General features: G+C 41.8%; 1 protein-coding gene across 1 annotated transcript in view; it reads right to left on the bottom strand.

The window, feature by feature from the left end:
• ATP6V0A2 (ATPase H+ transporting V0 subunit a2) overlaps positions 1 to 17174 on the bottom strand; it is a 420906-nt gene extending 403732 nt beyond the window's left edge. The window contains exon 1 of the mRNA XM_078667621.1: positions 16909 to 17174. Coding sequence (XP_078523747.1) covers positions 16909 to 17025 — 117 coding nt within the window. The 5' untranslated portion in view covers positions 17026 to 17174. The remainder of the gene's footprint in view (positions 1 to 16908) is intronic.
• Between the last annotated feature and the right edge of the window lie 2447 nt (positions 17175 to 19621).

The following is a 19621-nucleotide window of genomic DNA, read 5'->3' as shown; positions in this document are numbered from 1 at the left end:
TAGACTTTTTCCCGCCTTACGCGTGAGAGTTCCCACTCTGCACACGACGTCCACAGGCCTCCTGCATCTAATCCCAGTGTTTAGAATTGTAGGCCTAGCGATTCCTAAGTCTAGAAAACTATTACTTACCTGCTAGCAAGTTCGCATTCCACTTACTGAGTATATGGTTTTTCGTGCCCCTAGGGCATTTGTGTAAATTGTGCGACTTAAAGTATTTTCGTAAGAGTTTTGTTGTGTGCTTAGCTCCCTGACTCAAAGAGTTCAGGGTAGTCTTGTTATAAATAAATATCTGTTTATTTTCATAACAACTTGTGTGGTGTCCTTTCACTTGGTGTTCAAGGGGTAATGTGATGGTAAAACAGCTGGCTTAACACGCTCTCTAGAGTCTTAGCCTTAGGCTGCTCGTACCCATGCTACTAGGATAGCTGGTCTATAAGGTTGACTTACAACCAATCATCAATAAGGGTTGTTTGGACTGATACATAGTGATCACTAGAATAGTGAGCACTGCATATCAGGCCAACTTCTCACAGGCACTACTTTATTTATTTGTTAAATGCCAAATGTGTGCAAGTAATGGTCTATGAAAGGAGTTGGCCTAACAGCTAGAGCGGTCGACCTCAAATCTGGGAACCGAGTTTGCGTCTCGGCAAGGACACGCAACATCCTGTGATTCTGGGCAAATCACTTAATCTCCCTGTGCCTAACAAAAATGAATGTGTCCTCGTGTAACGCAACTGGTGCTCGTGTAAAGCACTCTGACACCTTCGGGTCAAGTTTGCGCTATAAAAAACTCCGTACAAATGAATAAATAAATAAAAAAATTACTAAATGAACTGCTAGTATACTTTCTAACATTTTATCCTTGATATCTACGGAGTAGCTAAGTGGTGATGCCATGCCAGGCTGCAGTATTATGACTACCTCCACACATTTATCAATAACTTTATGACATGTAGGTAGAAGACTGTAGCGTCAGTAACAGCGCCTTCGTAGAGTGCATTTTTGTTTTCACAATTAAATACAGCTTTTTTGGTCTCTGCATTGCATCCTAATCTTTTCAACTAAGACAGACCCCTAATTGAGCCACTTTACCACTCCCTCTACAAATTCGTTTGTGTGGGACTAAATACTGCAATTTGCATTTATCTTACATCAGATAATCACCCGTCCCCCTGCCCCATCAAGTTTGTCGCCTGCTCCACTCCTTTTCTTGATTCCCTCAATAAAGTCATCATCCCGGGGCATCAACCCATGCGCAGCATTGCAAAATGGCAAAAACAGAAACACACCTCCCTTAGTTCTCATTCTCCTTGAACAATTCATGTCAAGATAAGAAAGCTTTACTCAGTAATTACCTTGGCGTAGATCAACATACCCTCTTACTGCAATGGCATTCAAACCTACAAGGTCCACTTACTAGTAATCAAAATACATTGCTAAAAAAGAAAATTGAGGAAAAGACGTAGATGCTATTAACAGCACTCACACACTTTCCAAAGGTCGCACATTCCTTAATGCACCACAGTAACCATCCCTCAAACGACTAAATGGTGTGCCTGTTTATACATATTAGTAACTAGAAGTACCAAGGATTATGATTTCTGCTGCTTTCAATGCTCCTAACAGATTCACCAACAACACCAGCATACCACAGCAGGCCTCTCCCACTAATTTCTCCTTCACTAAGATACCCCCTGAATAAATCCTTGCCCTGCTAAAATTATCTCCAAAGCAACAAAGACAATGGAGATCCCTGCCATAGTACCATTGCTTCAACTCACACTTACTTCTCACATGCCCAGGTTACAAGTTTCATTAACACTTCTCTTCAATTAAACCTCTGCTATTTAAAAATAAAAAATACACACGCACACCGCACTCCCTCCCTTTCCCCAAAACCGTGCTGACCCCAATAAAAACCTGCCAAAGAGCAAGCCTTCACTGGAATTTCAAACTGCTACTGAAAGCAGTCAAAGAAACATCAAAGTCACACAGATACGCAAATCATCCTAGACTCAAAACAACATGGGACAGAAATACAATAGACAATGTCCGGAATGCGTGCTCTAAATAGCTGCCTAAGAATTACTGGACTCTTAGCTGCTTTGATGCACTAGACCATTCTACCCTCCTGTTCCACCTCCAGTTGGTGGCACAAGACACTTGATCGCGCTTAACATTGTTCCTCAAGTATCATGCCCAAAAAGTGAGAATAATGGCTAGCAGCTTCCAACGCAACCTAGTTACATGCACAGTCCCTTCAATGATTACTTCACACTTTCACTCCTTACATTCAACATACATGTAAATCCTCTCTCATGGACGACTTAGGAAACAAAATTCTCCCATGCCTAAGAGGCACAAAACAACTTTAGTGTCACAAGGAATAAAATAATTCACCACCAACTCATGAAGTCTGGAAACAACAGCCATGGAGGCGTCAAAACAGCCTGAAATTCACATTTTGAGGCACAAACATCCTAGTACGCGGCCCACCTTAATAAGACCACCAACATCCACAGACCTACGTGAATTTGTCAACATCAGAAACCAAAAACAGAAATCTAGGCATACTATGAGGTGCTACCCTCTACATCAACACCAAAATGGAAACATGAATTAAATTCACAGTTTACCAGATAAAGCTACTCAGAAACATCCAGTCATTCATTTTAAATGAACATCCTCTAGGCAGCAGGTGTTCTGGTAAACTTATGTTTTGATTATGTCCACATCATATATACGCCTTATACACCAACTTAAAAACTTACCCAAAAAAGTATGAACGGACCAAAATGTGTCAGTTGCCTAATGTTTAACCTTAAACAGCAAAAATCTATGAGCCTTCAACTTATTGATGTATTTATTTTTGCAGTTTTATATAACACAAACTTAGCCATGGCAGTTCTTAAGTTAAGCCGGTGGGGACCACCAGCACTGACTTTTAGTTACCAGCACTTATTTTTACGCCTCAGACATCTATCAATAACACAAGAGGGAAAAAACACACAAAGTGGAAAGATGGCAGAAGAGAAAGACGGAAAAAACGGTCAAAAAGGAATGAATCGGGGACCTCCAAGAGTGAGATAAACAGGCAGGGGGTGTCTGGTAGAGGATTAAAGAGGCTTAAGGTGAATTGCAGACTATGAAGCATTGATATTAAGTGCGCTGACATTTATTGGCTCGGGCAACAGGTTTCGGAGCAGAGCTTTGGGCACCAGCATTCATTTACAAATTAAAAATTGGCCCATGAGCACCAGTTACATTACACGCGGTCAGGTTCCATTTTTAGGTCGAGCCTGGACAGCGCATGCGCGGCTCTACAAGGCATGCTGTATTCAGTTAGGGGCTTGAAGCTCTACCCTCTCTCCGCCCATATTTTTCATTGGCTTGTGTGGCTTGTGTCATTGTCCATTGTAAACTATGGCTGATCATTGGTCAATAGGTTTAGTAGTCCCTCGTTAGTACTGCCTTGTCTCATTTTGTAACGTCCGATAGCGAGACCCCCGTTATGTGTGTTGTTACTCAGTAGGTTTTAATTACAGGCTCCGAGCACTATTTTCTCAAATAGCTTTGTCCAGCCTGCTGTTGCATGCAGGACACGCTCTCTACTAACGCTTTTTATTTTATTTTTATAGCACGAAAGCATTTGCATTGCAATAGCTCTCGCATTTGCTATTGGCATGGTAAATGCCAATGCCTTTCATTTATCGGTTTTAAAAACAACACATAAATAAAAGGAGTTTTCATTTACAATGTCAATAGCTCAAACTCTCAAATGCGAGACCTATTGCATTTCAAATGCTTGTTTTTTTCTAAGTGGTCTCCACTGGCTCCTCCTACCAACTTGATTTGTATTTAAAACATGATGCCTCATCTACACAAACCTAGCTCATACGTAGATGCAAAAAATAAATAAATAAAAAGCTACCAGCTTTACTCAGAAGAGGTCAGTGGTTAAGCTGTGACTCTAAAACACAGTACACTTGACTCAACAGCTTTCAAGGTAAAATGTAAAACTCAATCATTTGGACCATAAAAGGGGTTCCTGGGACTGCTTATATTTGTCATTTTGTGCACTTTTTTACTCTGCAGTATGGCCAGTGAAGTTATTTTTGGTCAGTCTGTGGGGCGCTCACCAGCGAAATGAGGTCCAGTGAGAACTACAAGCACTATGCGAACTGCCTGGTACAATGGTGGTTCAGTCAGTTCCTGTGCTTGTCCAAAGATCTTGTTTTGACACTGAGAACTGCAAAATTGCCTGAACCGCAAAGTCGGGAAATATGGGTGTTTTGGGGTCCAATTTTGCTCCACAAGCAAATTTTAAAAAATTAATGGATTTCACATTTTATAAAATAGTTTAACATCCCTAGTTATGAGAATGCTCTATGTCCCCGACAGCTCATTACTCATGAACTATGTCAAGTGAACTCTGACAGTACAAGCAGGGGTGCAACTAGACTCTGAGTTCAGGGGGTCGGTGGAGTTAATGTTTTGATCAATGGCTGCATATCCATTTTCAGACCCTGGGTCATAATGACTAGTTTAGGCTCCCTTTACTATTGTAGTATGCTGCATAATCTGGACAGCTCTATAACAGACTGTTGAAGCTGTATTCAATGGTTCTTCTCAGTAACCCTGAATTCCAGCTTCCAACGTGAATTCATGCTTTAGATATGCTTGGCAGATACCACAGCCTCCTGAAAACAACTCCTATTTGGAAAGATGTTGGTGCTAACAGCACGTGATGTAGAAGAGAAACTGAGCATAAAGTATAATTATCCAGAATGCATCTACTGCACAAAAATTAGAGTTAAGCAGCAGTATTAGCTGCTACAGATGTCCGGACGTTCGCTAATCCGGTCTCTTTAGTATTACTGATTTGGGGGTTTATCAAGCCAGTTGCTAGATCAGACACTATACATAGCGCTAAAGGTCATGCACGGAGGAATCAAAAGGAAGACTGAGAGGCTTAAGGTGGGTCAAATGATCAACCATGTATTGCCATACATGGTCAAAGGACATGCAATGTCAGGCCCACTTTGGTACGTTAATCATTCGAAGTTTGTGACTGCACAGGTTAGTCTGATTTGTAAAGCGCACGGCTACACACCAGTGTGTCCCAGTGCTCAGGCTAAGGGTAGCAGACCATGGCACCTAGATTGACTGCCTGAAGAGCCATGTCTTTAGTTTCCTCTTGAAGGCAGTGAGATTATAGAACAGAGGTCTGTTGGAAGTTTGTTCCAGTTGAGCAGCCCCAAGTAGGAAAACGATCTCCCGCCTACTCTACAGCGATTGATCCGGAGAACTCTTGCAAGGTGCATGGAGGATGAACGCAGGGTACCCGCTGGAATGTATTCGCTCACCCTCTCTCTGAGATAAACAGGCGTCTGTATCATGCACGGCCTTATGCATTAAGACCATGGCCTTAAAAACAATCCTCTTTTTTATAGAGAGCCAGTGGAGGGCCCTCAAATGAGGACAGTTGAGACCGGGGTGGAAGTCCGAGTAGCAGTCTAGCTGCCGTGTTCTGCACCACCTGAAGTCTATTGAGAAGAAAGTCAGGGAGGACAAGGTAGAGGGCATTCCCATTATCGAGATTCATCGTGATCAGGGCCTGAACCACCTTTCTACCTGCAGACTCAGATAGGAGAGGTAAATAAATGTTTTAACATGCAGAGCGTGCTGAAGCCAGTACCCGCTAAGGCTTGAATCTGTGGTTGGAAGGAGAGGGAGTTGCCAATATTAATCCCTAGATTCTTAACAGAGTTTTGGAGGGGACCAGGATGAGGCACATCGGTTGGACGTCAGGTTGTCACCAGATTGTGGGGGACATCTCCCAAAACTTTTGTGTAATTTGACCCAAGCATGCATCATGCATCATATATATATATGTAGATCACTTTAATTAATTCATCAAAGTTAATTAATAATTGTATATACACCCCTTTTTCTGTTTGTTAGTAAGGTGTCTTACTTTCCTTCACTTCGCCCATTGTATATATCTCACGTTTTGAACTTTGAATCAAATTTTCCATCATTGTAGGTTGAAATATGATGCATGTACAACTACCATATTCAAAGTCAAACAATATTTTATGATTTTGTTTATATTTCTGTTACTCACTAGTTGTTGGTTACACAATCCCAGTAATTTTGTTGGGGTAATTATATTATCAGACGTAGGAAAGCTGTTTGGGAAAATAGAGGCTGCCATCAGTAGTCTGATGTCCTCTTAGCCAGCACAGTTAGGTGGGGTTGCCATCCTTTTCTAACGATGTCCCCATCCATACACAAACAGGGCATGAAGTATTTGATTTTTAAGTAGTTTTGTATATATTTGTATAGTATTTATTGAGTATCAAAATATCGTTCACTGAATATAGTTTCCCCAACACAGGTGTACATATGAAAATATGGTCGTTTGTATATAGAGTAAACTAACGACAAATATTTGTACATATATAAGTGACATCAATTTTTGTAGGTGTATATTTATATTCCTGTACAGACATTGATTAATCAATAATGTCAACATATTTAACTTAAAATTTGGGTTAGTTTGTGATATAATTATGATATTTACTTTATTCAATTTATTTCTTTAATGTTGATATTTACAAGTGAAAGAATCTGTACTACTCTTGCCTTTGAAAAACTTTGAGAAAATGGTGACATTAGGCATTCATGCTGTTATAATCTTTGTCACCACTGTTATCGAAAATGAATTTATTCAGAAATTAAGTTTTTACTGTGTGTCAGGCAATTCAAGTCACATTAATTTCATGTGTCTTTGTATCCCTCTTTTCCCAAACAATTGCCATGAATATATGTAGTGGTAGTATGTTGTCCATGTTTATAGGTGTCACATGGTATGCACACGCAGTTTAAAAAGTTCAGGTGTGAGGGGTTTCAATTGACTGTGATCAAGGGCATTCCGCCCGAAACGCGTCAGTTTTCTTGTCTCTGTTAAGCGTTGCTTAATAAAAACTCTTGCCTGAATATTGGATTCGTGGAGTTGCCTGCTTTCCTGGGGATCCGGGACGGCAGTTTTGCTTCTTCTTGCTTCGAGATATATATATATATATATATATATACACACACACACACACACACACACACACACAATAGTAACATGAGAGTAATAAATAGTAATGGTTTCTGAAAATAGCAACAGTGCAAGAAGAGGGAGTTCTACAGTCTTATAAAATCTGTGAGATTTCTAAACAATGTTTTTACAGTTGGTGTGCTGCATATATTTAATTAGAAACCCTGAGTGGGAGAGACAGTATTATGAAATATGACGTTTTGCAGTACAGGTCAGTAAAAGCACAACAATATACTTCTAGAAACAACAGTAGTCTGGCTTCTTACAGCGGTGATGGGGTTAAATCAGAACAATTATGAGAAGGGTTTTGGATAAAAAGGATTCATTTACACTGCTCCTTTTACAAAGCTAACCTGCTTCCTCCTACCTCTTAAAGAACTATTAAAGACCTAATCCCTTCAAAGCTAATGGTCTATGTCCTTCCAGGTAAGATTTCCCTCAAACACTTCTTCAGCAGTGGGTACACAGTTAAATATATATATTAGTGGGAGCATCATGAGAGGTCAGACTTTAGATACTGTGGAGCAGCTAGACAATATGCTGACTCAGTTGAACTCGATCTAAACTACCTTAGTATCTCTTTTAGATTTACAAAGCTCTGCCAGCATAGGATTCTTCTCACCATCAACCCAAGAATGTCCTTCATTTTGCTGAACCATCCTGCCACCCGTTGTTCCTAGTATTCTGCACTGCATAGCTCTTGGTCAGATGCTTACGGCTGGTTACACAAAAAGCAATGCTGGCTAGTTGGGGAAAAAACAATGTCTTAGAGAATACACACTTCGTATACAAGGCTCATTCGCTCTGCCATTTGTTCTTTCTTTCTCCTTGACCATATTCTCTCTCTCACACTCCCTCAAGGTGATTGTATGGATGCTTAAAAAGCTATACAGAAAAGCAAAACAACATCTTAAGGCAAATAGAGACAACATCTAAAGTCCCTTTGCGCTAACTTTCGAAGTTAACATTCTATTACTTTTGCAGCACCTTTTCTCTCTCTGGAGATCTTTCTTGTGGTTGTACACTTTCTCTTGGGTTTTGCTGCTCTCCCTGGATCTCTTTCTATGATTTTTTTCAGTTTCTCTTTTTCGCACTAATTCACTCTCTCACCCACTTAGCCTTCTCTGAGTTCCCCCTCTGTTCATCATCCTGCAACCACTTAGCACTTTTCCTTTTTCAATCTCCACTTATCCATTAGCCTGCTCAGTCTTCCTTCTTTAGATCCACCAGTTTTTCCTCCTGCTCGTTTTTTCACCAAAATAAACTGGATGGTTTCTTCTGAAATTGTGTGCGCTCTCATTGCTTTGGGGTACAAAAGGGGGTGGTGATGGACGGAGCATCTGAACCAATCAAACACTCACACCCAGTCAAAAGATCTTGGTTTGATCCATCACCGTTCTTTAGCCCACTCTGCCACCCCAGTTCAGACATGGCTATATGCAAATCAGTCTGACCCTGTGCCTCATGGGAACAGTGCAGCCCGAACTGCCAAGCCATGCCTTCCCTGGACCGGAAACAAGCTTCCGAGGAAAGGTTTCTGGCATTACAGCCGTCTTCAGCCCGGCTTGCTTGAATCCAGTGGCAAAGTGAGCAAGGGACTCACGTCTGAGCATACCCTGCCACACTTATGGCGGCCAAAGCGGTACAAAAGGGGGTGGTGATGGACGGAGCATCTGAACCAATTAAACACTCACACCCAGTCAAAAGATCTTGGTTTGATCCATCACCGTTCTTTAGCCCACTCTGCCACCCCAGTTCAGACATGGCTATATTCAAATCAGTCTGACCCTGTGCCTCATGGGAACAGTGCAGCCCGAACTGCCAAGCCATGCCTTCCCTGGACCGGAAACAAGCTTCCGAGGACCAGTTTCTGGCGTTACAGCCGTCTTCAGCCCGGCTTGCTTGAATCCAGTGGCAAAGTGAACCATCCTGCCACCCGTTGTTCCTAGTATTCTGCACTGCATAGCTCTTGGTCAGATGCTTACGGCTGGTTACACAAAAAGCAATGCTGGCTAGTTGGGGGAAAAACAATGTCTTAGAGAATACACACTTCGTATACAAGGCTCATTCGCTCTGCCATTTGTTCTTTCTTTCTCCTTGACCATATTCTCTCTCTCACACTCCCTCAAGGTGATTGTATGGATGCTTAAAAAGCTATACAGAAAAGCAAAACAACATCTTAAGGCAAATAGAGACAACATCTAAAGTCCCTTTGCGCTAACTTTCGAAGTTAACATTCTATTACTTTTGCAGCACCTTTTCTCTCTCTGGAGATCTTTCTTGTGGTTGTACACTTTCTCTTGGGTTTTGCTGCTCTCCCTGGATCTCTTTCTATGATTTTTTTCAGTCTCTCTTTTTCTCACTAATTCACTCTCTCACCCACTTAGCCTTTTCTGAGTTCCCCCTCTGTTCATCATCCTGCAACCACTTAGCACTTTTCCTTTTTCAATCTCCACTTATCCATTAGCCTGCTCAATCTTCCTTCTTTAGATCCACCAGTTTTTCCTCCTGCTCGTTTTTTCACCAAAATAAACTGGATGGTTTCTTCTGAAATTGTGTGCGCCCTCATTGCTTTGGGCAACTTGGTTTAAAATATATATATATATATATATATATATTTTTTTTTTCCAAAGCAATTTGAAATGAAACACCGCACTCTTCTAGGTTTTGATTAAGCTTATTTAATCCATCAAGGAAACGACTTCCTCACCTACGCGTTTCAAACAGATTACTGTTCTTGCTCACGGTAGTTACAAGTCCATTTTTTCTTTTTACTATTTATACCCTCCTACCCATGTGGCAATTAGGATGCATTATGGGAGGGGTAGTTTTTGGTGAAAACAAACCATGTCAGGTCTCTTTTGCAAGATATAACAGTCTAATTGTTTGACTTTCAGATGACATAATGGCTGAGTGCCTATGGTTTTATTGAGATAAAACCATTATATAGCGGGTCGAGTTATTATCTCGCTCGCTGCATACATGTACAGTTATAGTACATTGTGGGTGATAGCTAAGTGCTAATTGTGAAAGTCAATGATTTATAACTTGGTCCAGGACTCTGACATTGTTTAAAATAAACGCTGTAAATAACAAACAATAAGTTTTTTATACTTATACATATGTACTCAGTTTAACCCTATATATTTCAGACTTATAAGCATTATGTACTCAAAGGAGTCAAAACGTTCGGTTTAAGTTTCAAGTTTTCATCATAGATTCAAACACTCTTAAATGAGAAATGATATTTAAGAAGAATATTATCTTATTTACACGGAGGTCTTCATACATCTAGTCATGTGAGTATGTTGGACTATTGGATAATCATAAATGTACCCAACCAACATAAATGTAACCAATCAAAATTCTGCCCAACCTTACATCCTGGTAACAAAATTGATGCATTTCATGACCTAGTCATTGCGGAACTGGACAAAATGAAGAATGTTAACAACAAAAACAAAGAAAACCTTACTTGGGGGGAACGTCAAGCATTGAACTCTCTCAAAATGAACTTAAAAATTGAAATAAAACCAGCTGACAAAGGTGGGAATATTGTGGTCTTAAATAAAACTGACTACATAGAAGAGGCCAATCGACAACTGCTGGATACTAAGAATTATACAAAATTGGAAGCTAATCCAACAGCGAGAATGACAACAGAAATACATCGTCAAATTAAAACTTGGCAAGAAAGTGGTCTTTTGAGTCAGGAAGAAGCCAAGTTTTTGACAGTAGAAAATTCCATAACACCTACTATCTACTTTCTGCCGAAAGTTCACAAGACATTGTGTAAACCCCCGGCACGACCGATTATTTCCAGCTGTGGGTCACTGTACGAAAATATTGCCTCTTATGTGGATCATTTTTTAGCTCCCATAGTACCCACACTGAATTCCTTCATCAAGGACACTGGAGATTTTCTTCGAATTATAATGGATACACAATGGCAATCAACTTATCTGCTAGCTACAATCGATGTAGTTTCACTTTATACATCGATAGATCACCACATAGGTCTTGATGCAATTGCTTACTTTTTAAGACAGAGACCAATAGGGGAACTTAAACACTCGGCTATGCTGTTGGACATGATACGCATTTGCCTAACTAACAATGTGTTCCTGTTTAATAATGGAATATATTCCCAAAACTGTGGAACTGCTATGGGAGTTTCCTTCTCTCCAAGCTATGCTAATCTCACCATGGGATGGTGGGAGAAACACATAGCTTGGAGAGAAGAAAACGAACCATATACTGCCAAGACTGTTCTTTGGCTGAGATTTATTGATGATCTCTTCCTGGTGTGGAATGGAACCAGGGAGGAGTTGGAAGAATACATAGGAATCTTGAACCAGAACAATGTGGGCCTACAATTTACTTTCAATATCCAAGAAAAAGAAATAGACTACTTGGACACAAAGGTATACATTAAAGACAACACAATACACACTACCCTTTTCCGCAAAAAAACCTCCACTAACAGTATCCTGCATGGGACCAGTTTTCATCCAACATCCTTGAAATCGAATGTACCATATGGGGAGTTTCTAAGGATGAAACGCAACTGTTCAGAACCAACAGAAATGGAAAACAAATTTGCAGAAACAGTCAATCGGTTTTCCCAAAGGGGATACAAGATGAATACAATCAAAAGAGGAGAAATGAGAGCACGAGAAAAAATGAGAACAGAGACACTGATAGTCAAGAAAAAAGAGGCTATCGAAACAACAAAGGAAGAGAAGCCACGCCTCATCCTGACATACTCAAAAGAAAGTACAAACATAAGAAAAGCGGTTACAAAATACTGGAGTGTATTGAAAAAGGATCCTGACATTGGAAGCATAATAGGAGATGCCCCCCTACTTTCCTTCAGAAAAGCACCATCAATTAGTGACATTCTGGTCAAGAGCCATTTCGTAAACAGAAGAGAAGAAACATGGCTGGAAAAAAGACAAAAAGGGTTCACCAAATGTTTGTCTTGCAAAGCGTGTAAAATCGGAAAAAATCTCAAAGCCATAACTGATCCGAAAGGCAAACCCTTTGAAATTCAGACCAAGATCACCTGTGAATCCCATTATGTTGTCTACCTCCTGGAATGTGAGTGTGGTAAGAGATATATTGGATCAACCATATGTGCCCTAAAGAAAAGGATGTTAGAACACATCAGAGCCATGCAAAACAAGGACCAAACGTACGCCATGGCAAAACACCTCATGACGCACAAAAACAAAACCTGGCTAAATGTAAGATATTCAGGACTGGCAATGATACCGGACAATGAGCGAGGCGGCAATCGCCTGCAGAAACTCAGACGTTTGGAGTCAAAATTAATAATAAAGTTCAAAACTAAGACCCCGCAAGGATTGAACGGGGACGAAGAACTTCATGTACATTTATGATTATCCAATAGTCCAACATACTCACATGACTAGATGTATGAAGACCTCCGTGTAAATAAGATAATATTCTTCTTAAATATCATTTCTCATTTAAGAGTGTTTGAATCTATGATGAAAACTTGAAACTTAAACCGAACGTTTTGACTCCTTTGAGTACATAATGCTTATAAGTCTGAAATATATAGGGTTAAACTGAGTACATATGTATAAGTATAAAAAACTTATTGTTTGTTATTTACAGCGTTTATTTTAAACAATGTCAGAGTCCTGGACCAAGTTATAAATCATTGACTTTCACAATTAATACTTAGCTATCACCCACAATGTACTATAACTGTACATGTATGCAGCGAGCGAGATAATAACTCGACCCGCTATATAATGGTTTTATCTCAATAAAACCATAGGCACTCAGCCATTATGTCATCTGAAAGTCAAACAATTAGACTGTTATATCTTGCAAAAGAGACCTGACATGGTTTGTTTTCACCAAAAACTACCCCTCCCATAATGCATCCTAATTGCCACATGGGTAGGAGGGTATAAATAGTAAAAAGAAAAAATGGACTTGTAACTACCGTGAGCAAGAACAGTAATCTGTTTGAAACGCGTAGGTGAGGAAGTCGTTTCCTTGATGGATTAAATAAGCTTAATCAAAACCTAGAAGAGTGCGGTGTTTCATTTCAAATTGCTTTGGAAAATTGTAACGAGTCTTGTCCTTGACTCGGCACCAGCACCAGCTGAATGGTCGCTCCTCCTCCAGAAGGGACATTTGCTTGAACATATATATATATATATATATATGCTCAAGAAAGAAGCCTAACTGTAGCCCCAAAGACGAAACAGATGACTAAACGACTCCAGTATGAGGCAATTAAGATTTAATAAGGCAAACTCAGCAGCAAAAGCGAATATATATATATATATATTATCCACCAATTTGTTCAATTGCAAGCGCACACTTCGCACGGGCGGTGCATGACAGCGGAGATGAACTGTCCCCACGATAAAATTTTCACCAAGAAAAGATTAATGTCCGCACTCGCTCAATCCATCAATTAGGGTTTATTACACAAGAGACTACAAACAATCCCTTTCACCTACGCGTTTCGACCGCAGGTCTTGATCACAGTGTTACCACCATAACACTGTTGTTGTAGTCTCTTGTGTAATAAACCCTAATTGATGGATTGAGCGAGTGCGGACATTAATCTTTTCTTGGTGAAAATATATATATATATATATATATATATATGAGATCCATCACCTCCGCCGACGACGAGAGTGAAGAGGCCACAGCAGGGGAACGGGTGGAAACAGCATTTATTCAACTGCAGCAGGTAAGAGTGAAACGCACACCCGCTGTCATGGCGAATGCATTTCGGCTTAGGATTAGCCTTCATCAGCGCCACGGGTGTAGGTGCATCAGGTGGCGGCAAATTTTTCTATCATAGTGTCACGCGCCACCTGATTTGTCCAGCTTAACTCCACCCCTGCCGGCCCAAATGCCAATCGCAAATGTCTTTCGGTAAGTCGCATCATGTGCCGCGACTACCAGTCCCAGAGTGCAATTCTTTGTGCTTTTCACTGGTGAGTGTTGCGTGGGGATGGGAAAGCCCCGTAATGATGAAAGTGACTCCACACTCTGTTGCGGAAGAACAAGCCGTCCTCTCCGGTCCCCAACCGTCCCAACCTCCTTATGCCTGGTGTCCACTAAGCGGGGGCAAGGAAGACATGCATATCCTGCCCAACGTGAAGCCGATTGACTTCAACACCGCCTCAATTACACCACGACCAGGAGGTGGGCTCTGGCAAATCCCGGTACCCCGGGCAAATCCAACACACCACCGAAGCAGCAACCAGCAGGTCAGAGCCAACTTGGTGAGACGGGGGCCTCTTGGCGCGGTACTGGAATCCGCGCTGTAAATATATATATATATATAGATAGATTGAAGTACGTGGGATGTACAACTTGTATGTTAAAAAAACGAATTTTGGAACATATCCGAGCAGTCAAGAATTCCAATATGCAATATGCGACAGCAAAACACATGAGCATCTGCCAAAATGGAGACTGGAGACAAATGCATTTCTATGGTGCAAGAATGCTGGACAAAATGGAGAGAGGTGGTGATGTGGTCCGCAGGCTGCGACAAATGGAATCACGCATGATAGTCAGACTCAGAACGAAACACCCAAAAGGGATGAACTTTGGAGAGGATCTGCACGTTCATCTTGAATGAAAATGTTCTCATTATGACAATTGGGTACTATACCATGAATTGGGAATATCACCACAATAATGAAGAACATGCATGCAGGACTTGGGTACTATACCGATAACTACATTGACATAGCCCCAGTGAACTATCTGTCATTAATGTGCAGTTACTTAAAAAGCACACAATTGTCTTTCTTTTATTTTTATTTTCTCACAAATTATTATCGTAACTACAATTCCCACAATGCCTCCTAAATGGCTAGTTTTGGGATAGTACATATACTGACACTGAAGAGGGACTAACCAACCGTGAGCAAGGCCAGTGTTGGCTGAAACGCGTTGGTGGGGTGAAGTCTTGATTAAAAAGACTTAAAACAATTCCTGATGTGCCGCCTCCTTTGTTTGTTAATATATATATATATATATATATATATATATATATATATATATATATATCTGTGCTGAGTTAGGGTTTTAAGAGACGCAGAAAGTGCTATGGCTGATTAGATCAATTTTGTATATTTAATGGATGACTATATATCTCTACACCCGGCTGCATATAAAGCGCAATAAGTCGGTTTATAGATGGAAGGGTATTTTTTAATATTAAGTCAATCAATCAGGATTTATGAAGGGCGGCTAATCAACCAATAGGGTATCCAGGCGCTTGCAAGTCCCGTCAAGTCAAAACGTAATCTTTCTTTCGTGAATTTTATTTCTAATAGTGCTGTACAATATCACTAGCTTCACAGGACCAAGAAATAAACAAACCGCTGTTAAGATGTATGCTATAATTCTGTAGGAATACCAAATTCTTTTTCTATGTACGGTAGGCATGGGGACAAAGTAGAAACCCTAAGTACCATTAAGATGGACTGCCTGCTGATACGGAAGTAAAGGTTATGCAGGGCCAATCATACTAAATCCTTGGATAACAGGTGCAATTTCAAAGTAAATGTTAAGTTGCTTTCTACTGTGATCGTAACACTGCTTACTGGTATAATGTTCTTCTGTTCAAAACTCAAAGAAATTAGGAAAAAAACATGATGTACGCTACAATTCAATACACAGCTAACTTATTTTAATGGGCTTTTTCTTTGGAAAGCAAAATGATTCTGTCATAGCAGTCTTATAACTGCCACGCGCTGGGTATTTATTGAAACTCATATGTTGAAGTGTTGTTGGATAACCCTGCTATCTACCTGTTGATGGGTGCACTGTGAGATGTGATATTACATTTAAGGTCGCTGCGGGTTTTCACCTGTCCAGATTAAATAGGGTAGGTCGGTCATTGCTTTATGTTACGGTATTGATACGATCATGTTGCAAAATGTGAGACAGGAAGGCACCCAAACACCCAGGGAATAGATTAGATGTGGCTAAAGGTCAAGTCAGAAGCTTCAGCCCAGCCAGGGAACTTTGACGTGGGCCCTCTCTGCCCAATGGTCATGCGCGCCCGAGTACAAGTACCAACTCTTGTGAAGACTACGTAGCCGTTTCTTGCAGCGTGCTTATGGTTTATCGCAAAAGTGTCTAGATTTAATTGCTATGCAGTGGGGCTATTGAAAATAAACTGACGCAGAGATGACAATATCTGTGTTTCGGTAAGTAAACAAACTGTGGTCTCTGATGCCCCTGTACTCAAACAGACGACGACATACAGGTATAGCATCTCTTTAACCCACAGGCACATAAATGGGAGCCCCAGATTTTCCAAAAGGGGCCCATGTGGTCATCTTCGATGCTGCCCCTTGAGTTGAGTGCCCGAATATCCTGATGCGCCAATCACTGGCAGGTGGAAAGTACCTGAGCTCATGAACTCTCAGAGACTTGGGGGCACAGTTGATAGCAGTGACTGCCCGGTTGCCTCACACACGGCCAAGAGTATAGGTATACGAAATCTCTCATAAAAAGCACACAGACAAATACATCCAATTTCTCCAAAAGCACATTGCGTGTGGGGAACTTCTGATTGACCTAAAGGAAGAGATGGAAGCTCTCGGATTTCCCATCAATGTTTAACCGGACCGACAAGCCTTGAAAGTACACAGACAGGCGGTGTATCTTCATCAGAGACATACAATGGCCCGGGTAGATACTGACCTCCCTTTAGTCACCAAGCCAGCGCACAACATTGCCCCGCAAGGCGAAACCCTTCGTCCCACTGTACTCACATCCCTAAACTCGACGAGTCCGAGCTCTCCCAGCTCACTGATACAATCGTAGGCAGAACCGGACTGTAAAAAAAGCTGCGCCAGGCACACAGCCTCGCTGCGGAAAAAGCCGTCCATCCTGCGGCGAAACCAGTCAGGCAGCGGCCGGAGAGGGTCCGGGTGACAACTCAGCGGTGTTCGCTCAGTAACTAGCTGGTCCAGTCAGGTGGCACCATCACCGCACATCCTGCTTCGGCATAAACACAGAAGAGGGACAAGCCAACAGCATCCCCGTAGACAGGGCTTCCGCGCATCAAACACAGAAAAGGGACGAGGCAATTCTAGAAGAGATACAAAAGAAGGACAACACTGGTGTCATTCCATTCCATAAAGTTGCGCTGACTCCCCGAGCAAGGTACTTAGGGTTCAGGGTTACTTGCCACCTTCCCCCGAGAAAAATACCGGCTATCTGTGCGCGTTCTAAGATTCTGCAAAGGCCAGTGCGTTTTTCTTAAGTGCAACTTTATATGATGTCATCTGTATTAATTTTTAAAATGGTCTTTGTGTCTTTGTTCACTTTATCAGTCAGCGGTCATTAGAGCTGCTGTCAGTGGCGGCTGATGACATTTGAAAGTGGTAGGGCGTAAAACAATAGCTTACTCAAATCCTTTATTCAGTTTGTCCATGCGTAGTTCAGATACTATATATACACATTGCTAATTCTATTTCAATGTGTATAGCCTGGAATCAGTACAAATTCTCCACGCTTCTCCGCATTTAAACTTTATCGGAATTATTATTCACTATCATCAATCATTGTAGCACTTCTGAACTGTCGTCAAACTAAGCAAGGAAGGAGGGGCATTTGTTTGAAGCTTGCAGAATTTGGAGGATGAAGCATTTCTAGAGCCAAAAGAGGTCAGTTATTAGAACAAAGCACTGTCATTTGGTATCATTCATTTTCAAAGAATCCGCTTTATGCTACCCCACACCTCACATCTCACCCAAGCACTTTACCAGGGCTCAACTACTTAGCTGTCCAAAACGTTAGCCAAGAGAAACAACTGAAATGCTGCGGGCATTCATCTTATTTCAACGGCGTGCTAGGCGCTGGCACAAAGCTGGCTTCTATCACACTGCCCTGCATGGCCATGGACAATGGCATCTCATTTGGTCTTAGGGTGACCAACCGTCCGTAAATTACACGGACAGTCCGTAATTACGGCCGTCTGTCCGTTGTCCGTGAAGGATTCTTTAACGGACGCCTTTTGTCCGTAATTTTAACTGGTCGCACAGCTGGCACCCACCTCCCTTCTTGACTCCAATGCTCTTGAGGTCGGGCGTAACAGACTCCAATCAGCAGCATTGGAGAGGCACAGCGTGATGGCAGCACCCCTCACACCTTCAGCCCTTGATGAGCTGTTAAGAGGTGCTTGAAGGTGACAGAGGGAGGGGCTGCAGCTTCAGGGAGCAGGGGCCTCTCTCTATTCAGATGCAAACAGCACTGAATGCGTCTTGTATCTGCAATTGGTGTGAGACATTCCCTTTCTGCCCAGGGCCCCAAACATCCGAGAACTGGCCCTGATTACACCGAGGCAGCACGTGGTTCTTATCACAGAGCTCAATTACTGTCACTAATATGTAAACAAACCTTGATTCTTCAAACATGCAGTCTTTATTGTAATAAAATAAAGAAATGGCACAATCGCACCCACACTGATTAACAAAGTATGGAGGACAATCAGTTAAATCAGTTCTCTTGGAGTATCTCCTTTCAGTACTGTACATCAGTGTGGAGGGGAAGGGGGCAAAACTAACATTTTGGAAACAGAGCTTGTCTTCTCCTTGTCTTGTCCAGGAGGGGGTGGGGAGCCCTACCCCACCCTGGAAGAGACCAAGATGATACTAGAATACACAAAACAAAAACACTTCCGCTCGCTTTATGTACCGAGGCAACGACGGACAGAGCGGGGCCTCATGCTCCCGAGCGGTTGCCGGGTGAGGTGAGGCCGTCACCCACATAATGCTGGGAAGAAGAAATGCTTCTTTCCCTTTAGTGGACGTCCAACCATGAATGTTCTTGGTAGACATGTATCCTTTTTCTAGTAATTGTTTTGCTAGTTATCATTCCTGGTGACTGTTTCAGTCACAGCGGCAGTAGCCTATCCTTTTCCGAGGTCCTGAAGAATGCCGGGGTAGTCCCCCTTGGGCAGAAACATGTCGACCACATTTCACTAGCGCCAGAGGGTAGTCACACTACCTAGCGCTGTTTTTATCCCCTGACACACGGTCTGTTATATACATACCCTTTCAGAGCCAGTGTAGTCATTTTACTATCACTTTCACTTGAGCACTGCGCACTATCTAGTCCACAGGATGGCAAACATTTTGACTAGTCTTCTGACATCCACTTCAAAAACTGGCACTATATGGCCAGCCAAGAGATGGATTGATCAGCAATTCCCACATGATGTATATTCCACCAAAGGGGTGGTCTGATGGGATTGAGACTAGCTCTTTTTGTTTCCCAATGAACACTGGTTCGCTTTTGCAGCCGGCTGGACCCTAGTTACTGTTATAGCCACACACCATTACCCTGACCTGTTCCACTCTTCGTGTTTTTTGTCTATGAATTGGGGAGCGAGTGGACAGGTCGTTAAATATTCCCTCTGACCCTCCACACATCCTGTTGTTTGTTAGTAATTGATACTAGAATACTGCATGCCCACCTCTG

This window comes from Lissotriton helveticus, chromosome 11, assembly GCF_964261635.1.
Source record: "Lissotriton helveticus chromosome 11, aLisHel1.1, whole genome shotgun sequence".
Classification (NCBI taxonomy): Eukaryota; Metazoa; Chordata; class Amphibia; order Caudata; family Salamandridae; genus Lissotriton; species Lissotriton helveticus.
Note: the sequence above shows the minus strand (reverse complement) of the source record. Positions and strands in the feature narration are given on the sequence as shown.